Source organism: Manacus vitellinus, unplaced genomic scaffold (genome assembly GCF_001715985.3).
Source record: "Manacus vitellinus isolate BGI_N305 unplaced genomic scaffold, ASM171598v3 scaffold_99_pilon, whole genome shotgun sequence".
Classification (NCBI taxonomy): domain Eukaryota; kingdom Metazoa; phylum Chordata; class Aves; order Passeriformes; family Pipridae; genus Manacus; species Manacus vitellinus.
This window is the reverse complement of record NW_021940916.1, coordinates 683,935-695,819: the sequence shown is the minus strand read 5'-3', so window position 1 is coordinate 695,819 and position 11,885 is coordinate 683,935. Positions and strand designations below refer to the sequence as shown.

The following is an 11,885-nucleotide window of genomic DNA, read 5'->3' as shown; positions in this document are numbered from 1 at the left end:
CCGAGGCTCGGCCGCCGCTGCACCGTGGGAGCCGTGAGAGGGGCGCGGGGGCCGGCGGGCACTGTCTGGGGACCCGGCATTGCTGGGGTGACCGGGGGAGGGGTGTTGGTCCCTTGTCCCATCTCGTCCTGCCAGCGCAGGCATGAGGGCATCCGCCTGCCCTGCCTTCCGCGAGGACTGAGGGGATCGATCTATCCCCGCAAACACACTGAGGAGGATAAAGGCTGAGGAGGAGGGACTTAGGAAGCTTCACGGTGATGCTGGTCCCAGAACGGAGCATCCCTCAGGTGTAGGAGAGTAGAGCAGCCCTGTTGGACGGGACCACTCCACAGCCGCTGCCTGTGGAGTGGTTTGGGGCTTGGCGCGGGGATATCTGGGTGGGCAGAGGGGCAGAGTTCCCAGAGTCCCCAAGGACTTGGCACCCATTGTGTGTACTTCAGCAAGAGTCAGGGCTGCAAGCATCCAGGTTTCAGCCCATCAGGGTGGGGAGTCTCAGCCCCTGTGACAGGGAGAGGGCACTGGGTTGGCTGAACAGTGGCTGGATGGGAGGGGCCTTGGGAAAGGGGGATGCCTGAGCATCCCTGGGGTGCCCTGGCAGGGTGTTGGGGCTTGGGGCAGGAGGGATGCAGTACCCCCAGCCCATGTCCTAGTCTGACAGGGGCAGCCCTGTCTCCTGGCCAGCACAGGATGAGGGAGCCCAGCTCAGCCCAGCCCAGCCCAGGGAACCCTCCTGTGGTGTCAGAGGCTGTTGGGAGTCCCGACCAGGCACGTTGCCAAGACAAAGCACCCCAACACGTTCCCTCGGCTGGGCGGCCGTGGGGCCTGGCAGGCAGAGCAGCCCTGGGCTGTTGCACGGGGCTCACTCTGCTTATCTGTGTGCCTGGGCTGGGCTCCCCTCCACAGCCCTCGCAGAAGCTGCTGGACCAGCCCCACTGGCAGCTGCAGGCTGGCGGGGGATCTCCCAGGGACTCCCCCACCTCAGGCTCTGCTTCTGCCCCATCCTGCTCGGGACCCCTCTGGTGGCTGAGGGTGTGAGACTGGGGGCACTGGGAGCTGTCTCTGGGCAGGCACTGGCCAAGCACTTGCAAGCAAATCACGGCAGAGCCGGCCAGGGCGCTGGGGACAGCAGCGGGGGGTTATTTTTAGAAAAGCACAAGTCCTTTCTTATAAATAGCATCAGCTCCAGACTGTGATCCAGCAGGACAGATTCACAGCTCTTCTCCTCCACTGCTGCTCATCAGTGGCTTCACTGGGCCCGGCCCTGCAGATGCTGGCAATGCCGGGGGATTGGTGCCTGGTGAAAGCCCCTGCCCAGGGGCTGCAGCCCCCCACAGTGTGTGCCGCCACCAACCAGAGCCTCTGCGTGTCCTCCCTCCCTGTCCAGCCGGGGCAGCCCCTGCAGTGGTGCCCGTGGGCAGATCCTGCTGTGGCTCCTGCCCTGCCCCCTGCCCGGCCCGCTTTGCTCCCCCTGGAGATTCCTTCTCCCCTTTCCACTGTGCTGTGTGCCTGGTGGGCAGCAGGGCAGGCAGCAGCACTCCGGGCTGGCTGGTGTGGGGCAGTGCAGGAATCCAAAGCCCTGATGATGCTCTGGGTGTTTCCCATGCCAGAGCCTCTGGTCTGACCACATGCCTTTCCCATTAGCGGCCGTGCTGGGGCTCGGCGGTCGGGCACACACACGCCAGCCCAGCTGTGGCTTCACAGCCTGGCTGCAGCCACCTCCTGGGCTCATCCCCATGTCCTGCAGCACTGCTGCATCCTCCAGCCCACAGTACTGGGCACAGAGCTGTGTATGCTCACTTTTGCCAGCTGGGCAGTCAGCACCAGCATCCTCGGGCAGCACCGTTCCAGCCCCATTCCTGCCCCCTCACGCCTCTGCCCACGTGCCTCCATCCACCATAACACAGGGTGCGCCCTGTGTGTGCCACCCCCGTGCACACTTTGCCCCTCCAAGGGCTGTGCCAGCCTCGATGCCCTGCATGTGTCAGGGGGGCAGGTCGTGTCCCTGAGGCACTACAGGCCTGTTGGGGACGGATGGGTTTGCAGAGCTGCCAATGAGGGGAGGACACACACGAGGTCGGCACTGGGCAAGTGGAGGTTGTGCTTGGCATTGCTCCCATACAGCCCAGCTCCTGGGAAGCAGCTGGACTCTGGGGAGGAGAGGAGTAAAGATCAAACCCTCTCTGGATCAGAAGTTCCCCCTCCCACTCCCAGCTTGGGCCGCAGCTCTTGTTCCCACTGTCCCTCTGGCTGCTCCTGCTGTGGGCAAGGATCAGCAACCCCATCCCTCTGGGGGGACACTGTGGCCACAGACCCAGGATCCCTGGCTCATGCTGGGCCTCCCTGTCCCACAGCCGTCGTGGAGATCCGGTCGGTGCGTGTCGGCGTCGTGGCCATCCGGGCGGTGCACACCGGCTTCTACCTGGCCATGAACAAGCGGGGGAGGCTCTACGGGTCGGTAGGTCGGACGCTGCCTCCTGGGAGGGACTGCACTGGGGTCAGAGGTGCAGGACAGAATTGCAACAGGGGGTCCCAGACCTGCTGGGACTGGTGCCCAGGAGCAGGGTTCTGGTTTTCCATGCCCTGACATGCTCCCCAGCAGGGACCGAGCCCTCTGACCCCTGGGGACAGGTCCTGCCCGGCCCCACCTGGGGTCCGAGGGACCCCAGCCAAGCACAGCCACCCTTCACCCCCTTCCCTCTCCTGCCAGAAGGAGTTCAGCCCCAACTGCAAGTTCACAGAGCGCATCGAGGAGAACGGCTACAACACCTACGCGTCGCTGCGCTGGCGGCACTGCGGCCGCCCCATGTTCCTCTCCCTCAACAGCAAGGGCAGGCCACAGCGAGGGGGCAAGACACGCCGGCAGCACCTCTCCACACACTTTCTCCCCATGCTTGTTGGCTGAGCACCACGAGCAGCTCCGGACAGTCCTGTAGGAAAAAAACCAAGAAAGGATTCTTTTATTTATGTACATATCTATTTTTTGCTATTTATTGCTTTGTTTTTAATGCATGGTGGAGGATGGATGCAGAAGGCAGATGCTCCAGACTTGGCTTTGCAGGGCTGGGGCTGTCCCACCATCCTGCCAGGGCAGAGCTGGCGTGGCACAGCTGGGGAGTGTGGTCACCGCATGCCAAGGCCAAGGGCGTGCCTGGAGCAGGGCCTGGGGTCTGCTAATGGCATCTCTGCAGGGCTGGGATGTACCAGCCAGTTGTCTGTGTTCGAGCACCCATGGCAATTAAAGCTGCGTTCATGGTATGGAACAGGAGCGGGTCTTGGAGCTTTGATGGTGGACTTGGCTTGGGATGGGAGGGATTGGCTTCCCTGAGGTCGTGGCTGCAGCCCCCAGTGTCATCCCTGCTGCCACCAGCGGGGAGCGTGGCTGGTCCCCTGCCACATCGAGTTCTGCATTGAGAACCTCACAGGAAAACAGCAATGATGGTTCAGCAGCACAAAGGAGGGAGCAGGAGGAGCAGAACCAGGAGCCAGCCTGTATCCTCAGGCAGACACAGCCCCAGGGCTGTCCCTGGCTCCTGCTGGTCTTGCTGCCCAGCTTCACACCATCATTCCCAGCAAATACGGAGCTGGGACAGTGGACAGTGACAAAGACCAGCCCCTCGCCTGGAGGGGAGCACGGCCAGGAATAGCACCCACACCTCAGCTTCCCAGCCAGGGCACATCCCTGTGCCGCCCTCGCACCCACTGTGGCCAGGCCCAGCAGCCCGGTCACGGTCACGTCACACAGAGCAATGGCCCCAGCAAAAACCACCAAACTTGTTCCATTTCCGACCCAACCAGCTCCAAACGACTCTGAAAGGGAACACCACCATGTTAACTGTGTGGTGACTGTGGCACTGGCCCCAAGCCCCTGCCAGGCAGGTGGCAACTGCCACACACCTACCTGGGGCTTTGCTTTGCCCACTCAAAACCCACCCAAGCACTGCTGACAAGTGAGAGATCACCCTGAGCACCAGGGGAGCCAGCAACCCCTGCTGTAGCAGCAACATGGTGGGAGAGGGAAGGTTTTTCCAGGTTAGGTGACTAAACAGCAAAGCCTTCCCTTGGTGCTGGGCCAGCCGATGGACTCACGCAGGTTCAGCCAGGACCTTCCTGCTTGCCACCCACTTCCCCAGACCAGGCTTCTGGCTCAACCCTTGGCAGAGGATGAGCCATTAACCACGACACACCAGTCCTGAGATAAACCCTCGTCCTGTGAGATGAAAGGCGCCGCTGTGCTGCCCTGCCAAGCCAAGGAGGAAAAACAGTCCGGGCGAGTCGCTCTGTGTCAGCTCCTGGCCCCAGCAGAGCTGCTGCCACCCGCCCCGGGGACACTTTCTCCAACAAATCAACTTCTTGTGTTCTGAAATGGCTCAAAAATGGCCAAATCAGCCACTGGTCTCCCCCCTCCTATAGGATCTTGTCCCTTCCCAGGAAGCTCTTGGGAGGAACGGTCAGGTCTGAGGTGAATCTGCTCTGGAAGAGACACCCAAGCTCTGCTGGCACCAGCACCTTCCCCAGCTGTCCCAGCCCACTCCCAAGGCCCCAAGAGTCAGGGGAAGAGGCAGGGAGCCCCCCAAACTGCCAAACCCTCTGCCCACCCCCACAGGGGCACAGTCCCCCTCGCCTGCTCTGGCCTCTGCCACAGCACGATCCCGATGCGCGGCTCCATCGTGGACCCTGGCCCGTCAGGAGATCTGCTGCCTGCCCCAAGTCCCTGCGAGGGGAAAGGGCTCCTGGTGGCAGAGGGCGAGAGCACCAGAGCTCTGGTCCTCTCGTGCCTCCAGGCCTGGGGAGCAGGGACATGGCAGGGAGCGACTGCCCGCACCGGTCGCATTCTTGTCATTCTCCAAGCTCCAGCTCCGTCACAGAAACTGAGTCACAAACATACCTGGGTATTTTTCTCTCTCTCCTTTTTTAATCAGCTCTATTTTAAGTAGTTTTGCAATACATTTTTCTCAAAAAATGTTGTTTTCCTGGTAATTACTCAGTCACAAGAGATTTGCTGGTCCTCGCTCTGCTGCACACCCAGTCCTGTGTGGGCCCGGCGGAACAGCCCGCCCAGCTGCGAGGGGGGCAGGACTGCAACACAGAGATGTAAAAAATACAAAACACCGGGCGAGGATGCTTCCAGATGCGATCCTTGGTCACTGTGCAGTGCCCTGCAGGCTGGCAGCAGCTCCCACCAGAGCCCAGAGCTCCCAGCACGTGGGAGGGCTCAGAGAGGCCCGGCCTGCCCGGGGGAGGTGGGATGGCTCGGAGCTTACCCTGTAGCTCTCCTCAAATCATGCATAACGGCTCGCAGAGCTGAAATGTCCATTTATTGACAGCAGTAATAATTTAAGATTATAAAAACCCTTTCAGTGTTGAGTATCAGCGGGCGAGGTTATAAAGAAAAATAAATGGGACTCGAGATGGGACAGGGAAGGATCCCGGGGTCTATTTGAGAGTTCCTGTTTCAGTGAGAGCTACTGGTCCTCCCCAGCTGAAGATCCTGGAGGGGAGGCAGCATCCTTATGCTTCCATTTTAGACTTCAATCTCCAAAGCAGAAAAGATAGTATCCAAGGGGAGAAGGAGCAAAAGAAATAAAAGAAAGGGATCTCAAATTCAAACCCATACAAACAACCTTTCCTTTTGGGATTCAACCACTCGCTCAGCACCTCGGGGTTCCCAGCTGGGAGCGCGGCAGCCTCGCACTGCAACGGGTAAAGTCCACGCACAGAGGATGTTTTTATTGACAGACAGAGCTCTTTCCCCCCTTTTTCATCACAGAACTTGAGGCTTCTCATCTCTGAAGGACCCAGAGTCTCCGTGTCTTCAGAAATCAAAAGAGAATTCTGGGGGCACTGCTCCCCCCTTGTCCCCTCCCCTCGCTCTGCTCTGGAAGCCCCTTTGGCTGCTTGTGGTGGCCAGGGAGGGAGGGGGGACAGTGGAGGGGGCCCCAGGGACAGAGGGTGTGTTAAGATTCATGAGTTGTTCGATGAGTTTTCATTACTTGGTGAGCTGGAGGAAGAGGAGGAGGAGGAGGATGACGAGAAGTTCATCCCTGTGAGTCCTGGGGGGTTTGTGGCAGTGTTTTGTCCACTTAAACTTTTCCGGCAGACGGGACACGTGTCATGCTTTGAGGAGCAGACAAAAACAAAACAAGAAATATGGAAAACTGATTAGAAACACGATATGGGAGCAGCACTCGAGGAACAGGCTGGGATGACACTCCGTCCTCTGATCGAAGGCTGTTCATGGCTCAAGCCTCACAACAGAGGTAGGAAAATATTTACAGAGGGGAGCAGAGGTGCTGCAGGCCCTGGGCACTGCCCCCACACTCACCTGCTCCAGCCATGGGACAATGCAGCCGTCGTGGAACAGGTGATTGCACGGTAACTGCCGCACGTTTTCCCCGACTGTGTAGTCTTCCTTACACACTGGGCACTCCAACCCGGAATCTGCATCGCACAGGGAAAGCCAAGCACAGCTGAGCAATGGAGGAGAGAATGACAGACAAAGCCCCCAGCTCAGGACCCATCACTCCCTCCCCTTCCCCGGCACTGCTCCAACCCTGCCGAGAGGAAAGCTTGGTGCTCTGCAGTCACTCCCCCATCACGCCACCTCCCCCTGCCCCGGGTCTGCCTCATCCTTCCCCTCCCTTCTGCTTTTCCATCTGAACTTCTCACAAGTTTGCCTCCACAGGGCAAATCCATCCAGCCTGCACTGCTCTTTTTTTTTTGTGAGTGTAACAGAGCCACTTCAGCTCTCACCCGTCTTTGAAATGTTTTAGGCCTTGAAGGTACAAGCAGACAGAATTCAAGTCCCAAGAAAACATTACACAGAGCTTCCAGGGAGCTCTCTCTGCATGACTGCCCGGAGCAGACACATACCTACGTGCTCCTGTGTGATCTGTATGGTGGGGAGGGCCTGGATCTTCTCTTTGTCCGCTGGCGGTGGTCCAGTGTTTTCAAACTGATTCAGTAACTGGAAAAACAACCGGCCAGGCAGGCAGAAGGGAGAGGTGAGCTCAGCAGTACAGAGAATCCAGAGAATGTTTCCTGAGCCAGTGTGCTTGGGCCCCGCATCGCCCACACTGCAGCCCCTGGTTCCCATTCCTGCCCTCGCAGTCCCTCACCCCCTGCACCACCACAGGTGCTGCCCCTTCTGCAGCACTGCACAGCAGGATGGAGACTCTGCTAAGTCCCAGTTTTACCTGTGTGATAATCGCATCCAGGCCGTTGGCACCCCAGGCGTAGTCCATCGGATTTGAGTGCAGGACTCCCCTGAAGAGCAAGGACAGCAAGTGAGTTCATCCGGGAGCACCACCGAGACACTGCCAGAGAGAGCAGCACATCCTCCAACTCACCAAGGGCCCAGGCCTAGGTTTGGAATTGTGGTTGGTGCAATAATTCCATTGACCAGCTGCTGGATAATTCTGAAAGACAAGAAAACCAGGATTGTGTAAGAATTAGTCTGCTGGCTCCCAGCCCAGCACCCCGACGTGGAGGGAGAGGCTGAATACTGTCACATTGTCAGGGGAAAGAAAAGATTCCCTGTAGCAATTGCAATTGCAGCTTATAGAGTGATAGGCCATGGATAAAGTTTCAGTATTTGATTCGTAAGGGGACAATTCCTGGCACAAATTGAGTGGCTCCCAGGACGCAGTTACACAAACAGCATCTGGTGCTTTCTGCTGTTTCCCCTCACAGTGAGTACAACGCTTTGGCAACGACCAGGGAATATTTTCCCACTGCAGGACAAAGTCCCAGCCACAGGCCATGCCACTGCTCATGTGAAATAGCCCCGACAGACCCCAGGCAGGAGCATCAGGCCCAGCTGGGGCACAGCTGGCACCCAAGGCAGTGCTGGAGAGCTTTGGGACGCCGCTCCCCAACCCGGGGGAAAAGGCCCAGGCTGACGCTGAGGTCAGTCCCATCAGTGAGGAGCACGATTCTCACCCTTCCAGCGTGGGGACGCCCTCGTGCCTGCCCGAGGCGCGGCGCGTGGCCAGGCGGGCGCGGGGCTGCCTGGCGCCGTAGCGGTGCCGGGACTGGTGCTCGCGCTCCCGCCGGTTCTCCGAGTCCCGGTTGTCTTCCGGCTGCACGTTGGACCCAAACGGAAACTCAAAGCTGTCATCAAAGAACCCGAAAGCGAACTGGCCATAGCCCTGGGGCAAGGTGAACAAGTGCTGATCCACGTTCTGAGAGGGAGGGAATGCAGAGAACAGACTGTGACGAGAGAAACGACCCTCGGCTCCCACAGCGACCCCCAGGCCTGCGGTGACACTGGGACCAGCGTGCCCTTGGCAGCAGCTCAGTGAGGAACGGACATGGGAGCTGCACACAAAGGCAGAAAAAACCCAAATCACAGTTCCCTGGTTTCCCTTTGTTGTGTCACTGCTGCTTCCGAGCTGAGGCTACTGCATAGCAACACACTCAAATCCTGCTCTCCAAATCCTGCTGGGCGCCCTCACGACGGGAATCAGCTACAAGTGATGGTCCTACGTAACACAGCAGCAAAAATATGGCATGCAGAGATTTCAGGAGCACCATGTGGAGGACATTAATTCCTCCTTTCCAGATTCTGTCATGATCTGGGGAACATTTAAACGATGTACTATTGGAAAAATACTCAATCCAATGGCAAAGCAGAAGGTGTTGAAAGGGAGAAAGGACTTAGTCACCTCAAAAGGATGCCTGCTCTGATCAGCGGCTGACGTAGAGGAGCTGGTCTCATTGTCAGCGTTCCTATGGGGAATGAAGAATGCTGGTAAGACTCAGAAGCTTCTACAGGAAGATTTGCTGTCTCCCTTCCCTTTAAGGTCTGCCCCGCTCCCACCCACCCCAGGGCAGGGGCAGCTCCAGACAGAACCTGGTCCTCTTTCAGCTGCCGATTTTCTGGTTGCTCACATCAATTTTCATTCCTCCCTCCCTGAACCCTTCAGTCAGGATCTGCCAGGATGGATTTTTAGGCTCCAGGGTTGGTGTGGTCAGACCAAACATCTCCTGGTCTGTGCAGAAACCCCAGGCCATGCAGACCACCATGCTCAGCAGGCAGCAACACCCGCTGCCCCCTGGTCCAGCTGTGTCCCTGCGCTGCCCATGGCCCATCCCAGAGCCAGTCACAGCCAACAAATGTGACTGAAACATTTAAAGACATTCCTGGTGCTCCTGCCCACCAGAGAGCTGTCCCAAAAGTGGCAGTAGAGGAACATGGATCTCGTTGCTCCAGGGCAGAGTCCAAAGTCTCAGCCACAACATTTCAGTTTGTCCCCAGCACGTTCACTACTCGCACACTGAGGTGTCCGTGCACTCTCCATTCCCAGATTTGTCTCTCCAAGGTTATCTCTGCCCTGATGACTCAGACCAGGTCAGAGCTACACACACCATAGGGAAAGCCTCCCTATCACTTCTTTATGTTTGTTTTACATCAACCCATTCCTGCACTGCCCTTCACCAGCGACACTGGATGCTCAGGAGGACACTCAGTATTCCCATGGCAGAGTGACCTGTGGCTGCAAACCTGCCAATGAAGCACTATAACCCCACAGTGAGGAAAGATGAGCCAAAGCTTGGGCACAGAAGCAATAGAGATGGTGTATTTAATGTCCAACTTTGCCTTTGAACTAGTAAGAGAGCAAGGCAGCCCTGGCTCACTCAAGCACCAGTCCGTGGGGCAGGACATTACCTCGGCTCCTCGGGAAGTTCTTCAATAAAACCAGACTCACACCGTGGGCAGATGTAGTCCTGTGGGAGAAGAGACACTGGATAAGAGAAGGAAGTGGTACCTCAGAGCTGCAGGGTGTGACAGGAGGGGTCTGGTCACCCCCAGCACACACCACAGTTCCAGAGCCAGAGACCCCAAAGCCCAACATTGGCTTTCCCCAGGCCAGCGAGGCCAGAGCTTGGCCTGAGTCTGCAGGAGCTCGGCTTGAGAACGATCAGGGTGACGCTGCTAATCCCCAGTACAGACACAGCATTAGACACAACTGATGCAGTTCTGGTGAGGTGAAAGCAAAACCCCCATCACCCCCACACAGCAGCTCTCAAACACCAGCTCTGGGGACCAGGAAACGAGGTGGGAATGGCAGCAGGGGCTTGGCAGTGTCGTGATGCTCAGGGAGGCTGATCCCTGCCACTAACACAAGCTGGGGTTCACAGCATGAGGGGCACGAGGACACACCAGGTCCTTACACGCCCATGACCAGTACTTGCCACAGACCTGCTGCCGCCCCAGTGCCCTGGGCACTGACAATGGAGCATGTGGGGAAAGACAGGCTGCGTGTGCAGAGCCTGTGACACTTACTGCCTCACAATCCCCGGGGTTAGTGAGGAATTTATCCTCCACAACCACACTGTCCCGGGCAGAGCAGCCCAGAACACTGGAGATCCTCAAAGGGAATTGCTTCGCTTTCCAGTGCTTGAGGAGCAGCAGCAGAGCCGCCCGCGTGCCCAGCGGGCACACACCACCCCAAATCCCCGCGCTGGCAGAGCCGGGCTCAGCTCAGAAGGCATTTAAGAGCTTCTAAAAATAATATCACTTCCCTTTGCTGCTGCTGCTGCACTGGAATTGGCACAGCCCTTCGCCAGGCCAAGGGATTCCCCCAAGGAGTCAAGGCCACCAGCCCTGGGGACCGTCCCAATAAGACCCCTGGGGTCGCTCCCCCAGTCCCTGCATCTGACCCCGATAAGGCCCCGTGTGGAGCACAGCCCGGAGCCACCACACATGCCCTGCCCGCCCAGGGAGGTACAGGAGCTCCGAGGCCCAGACTGGGACAGGTCCCTGCTCCCTCTCTCCCCTGTCTGCTGCTGTGAAACAACTGGCTCTGCACCACTCACACGAGGTGTGAGCTCAGGAACCTCTGTACCCCTCGGTGCCCAGCACAGGCAGCTGCAGCAGTTGCCTCTGCCTGGGAAAACCCCTTTGCTTCCCACCACCACAGACTGGTGGGGACACACCAGCACAGGGGGAATGACCACGGCCTGAGCACCCTGCTCCTCTCAGCTCCCCGCTCCAGGGGGCTGGGGGGGGTGTGTGCTCACAACCAGCTCTGAGCACAGGGATCAGCACATTCCTCTGCAGCTGGAACAGCACAAATGTCAAAGTTAGTTGTTTCTTGGGCTGTTTGAGTCCCTCCTTTGGCAGCTCCTGTCAGCGAGTGAAACCAAGTGAACTTGGACCCCCAAAACAAGTTCATGAACTCACAACTACCCAGCCCTGAGGCCCCAAACACAGCCACCTGCTCCCTGCCCAGCCCAGCACACACAGCCAGGTGTGCCCAGCTCAGCCCAGCCCAGGATGGGGTGTTTGAGCAGAAATAAACGACGGATATTGCAGGTTATCCCCTGGCTCGCTCCCCCAGCCTGTCCGTTCTCAGCACGAGCACAGTCAGGCGTTTGTTCTCACACTTACACATGAGCTGGAAGGCTCCAACACGGCCCACCCTGGCAAAAGGACAAACTGCATGACACAAACCAACCACCCCCACCAAGGACAGCTCTGCTCGCCCTCGGGGGCTTTTCAAGCTCAGTGTCAGCAACCAGCAAAGGCTTGTTCAGACAAGACGCTGTGAAAAGCGTCAGGACAAAGAGACCGGCAGGACCCTCAGAACCACACTGAACATCTCCCGGGCGGGGAGCAGGTGACCCACCAGCTCCTCCCCAACAGCCCACGCTCCAGGCCACCCACCCCGGGACAGGCTCCGCATACGCGGGGTTTTGCTGGGTGATTAAAGCACCTGCCCAGGTGCCTACACAGCACTTCTGCCCACGTATCACCCGCGCACCTCCCTGTGTCCCAGCCACACCACCGCCGGGCTTTTCTCGCGCTCATTAAACGCTGCTGAGAGACAGAGAAGAAACCCCGCGGCGCTTCCCTCAGCTCCGGAGAGGGTAAGGCTGCCCGG

General features: G+C 58.5%; 3 protein-coding genes across 3 annotated transcripts in view; 1 reads left to right on the top strand and 2 right to left on the bottom strand.

The window, feature by feature from the left end:
- The window catches only part of POLRMT (RNA polymerase mitochondrial), a 16,571-nt gene extending 14,744 nt beyond the window's left edge, over positions 1–1,827 (bottom strand). The window contains exon 1 of the mRNA XM_029965347.1: positions 1,773–1,827. Within this exon, the coding sequence (XP_029821207.1) occupies positions 1,773–1,827 (55 nt within the window). The remainder of the gene's footprint in view (positions 1–1,772) is intronic.
- Positions 1,828–1,967: 140 nt separating this feature from the next.
- Positions 1,968–2,964, top strand: FGF22 (fibroblast growth factor 22). The gene is made up of 3 exons (XM_008928283.2): positions 1,968–1,980; positions 2,310–2,455; positions 2,708–2,964. The coding sequence occupies exons 1-3, from the start codon at positions 1,968–1,970 to the stop codon at positions 2,900–2,902; spliced, it is 354 nt and encodes a 117-aa protein (XP_008926531.1). The 3' UTR covers positions 2,903–2,964.
- A 2,329-nt stretch (positions 2,965–5,293) lies between these two features.
- The window catches only part of RNF126 (ring finger protein 126), a 17,270-nt gene continuing 10,678 nt past the window's right edge, over positions 5,294–11,885 (bottom strand). Inside the window, exons 2-10 of the mRNA XM_029965346.1 lie at positions 11,669–11,700; positions 9,668–9,726; positions 8,664–8,727; positions 7,939–8,180; positions 7,347–7,415; positions 7,194–7,263; positions 6,871–6,964; positions 6,323–6,438; positions 5,294–6,114 (exon numbers count right to left, since the gene is read on the bottom strand). Coding sequence (XP_029821206.1) covers positions 5,962–6,114; positions 6,323–6,438; positions 6,871–6,964; positions 7,194–7,263; positions 7,347–7,415; positions 7,939–8,180; positions 8,664–8,727; positions 9,668–9,726; positions 11,669–11,700 — 899 coding nt within the window. The 3' untranslated portion in view covers positions 5,294–5,961. The remainder of the gene's footprint in view (positions 6,115–6,322; positions 6,439–6,870; positions 6,965–7,193; positions 7,264–7,346; positions 7,416–7,938; positions 8,181–8,663; positions 8,728–9,667; positions 9,727–11,668; positions 11,701–11,885) is intronic.

Coding starts and splice junctions, on each gene's coding strand:
- FGF22 (XM_008928283.2), top strand. Junction 2,456..2,707: donor GGGGGAGGCTCTACGGGTCG/GTAGGTCGGACG, acceptor CTCTCCTGCCAG/AAGGAGTTCAGCCCCAACTG.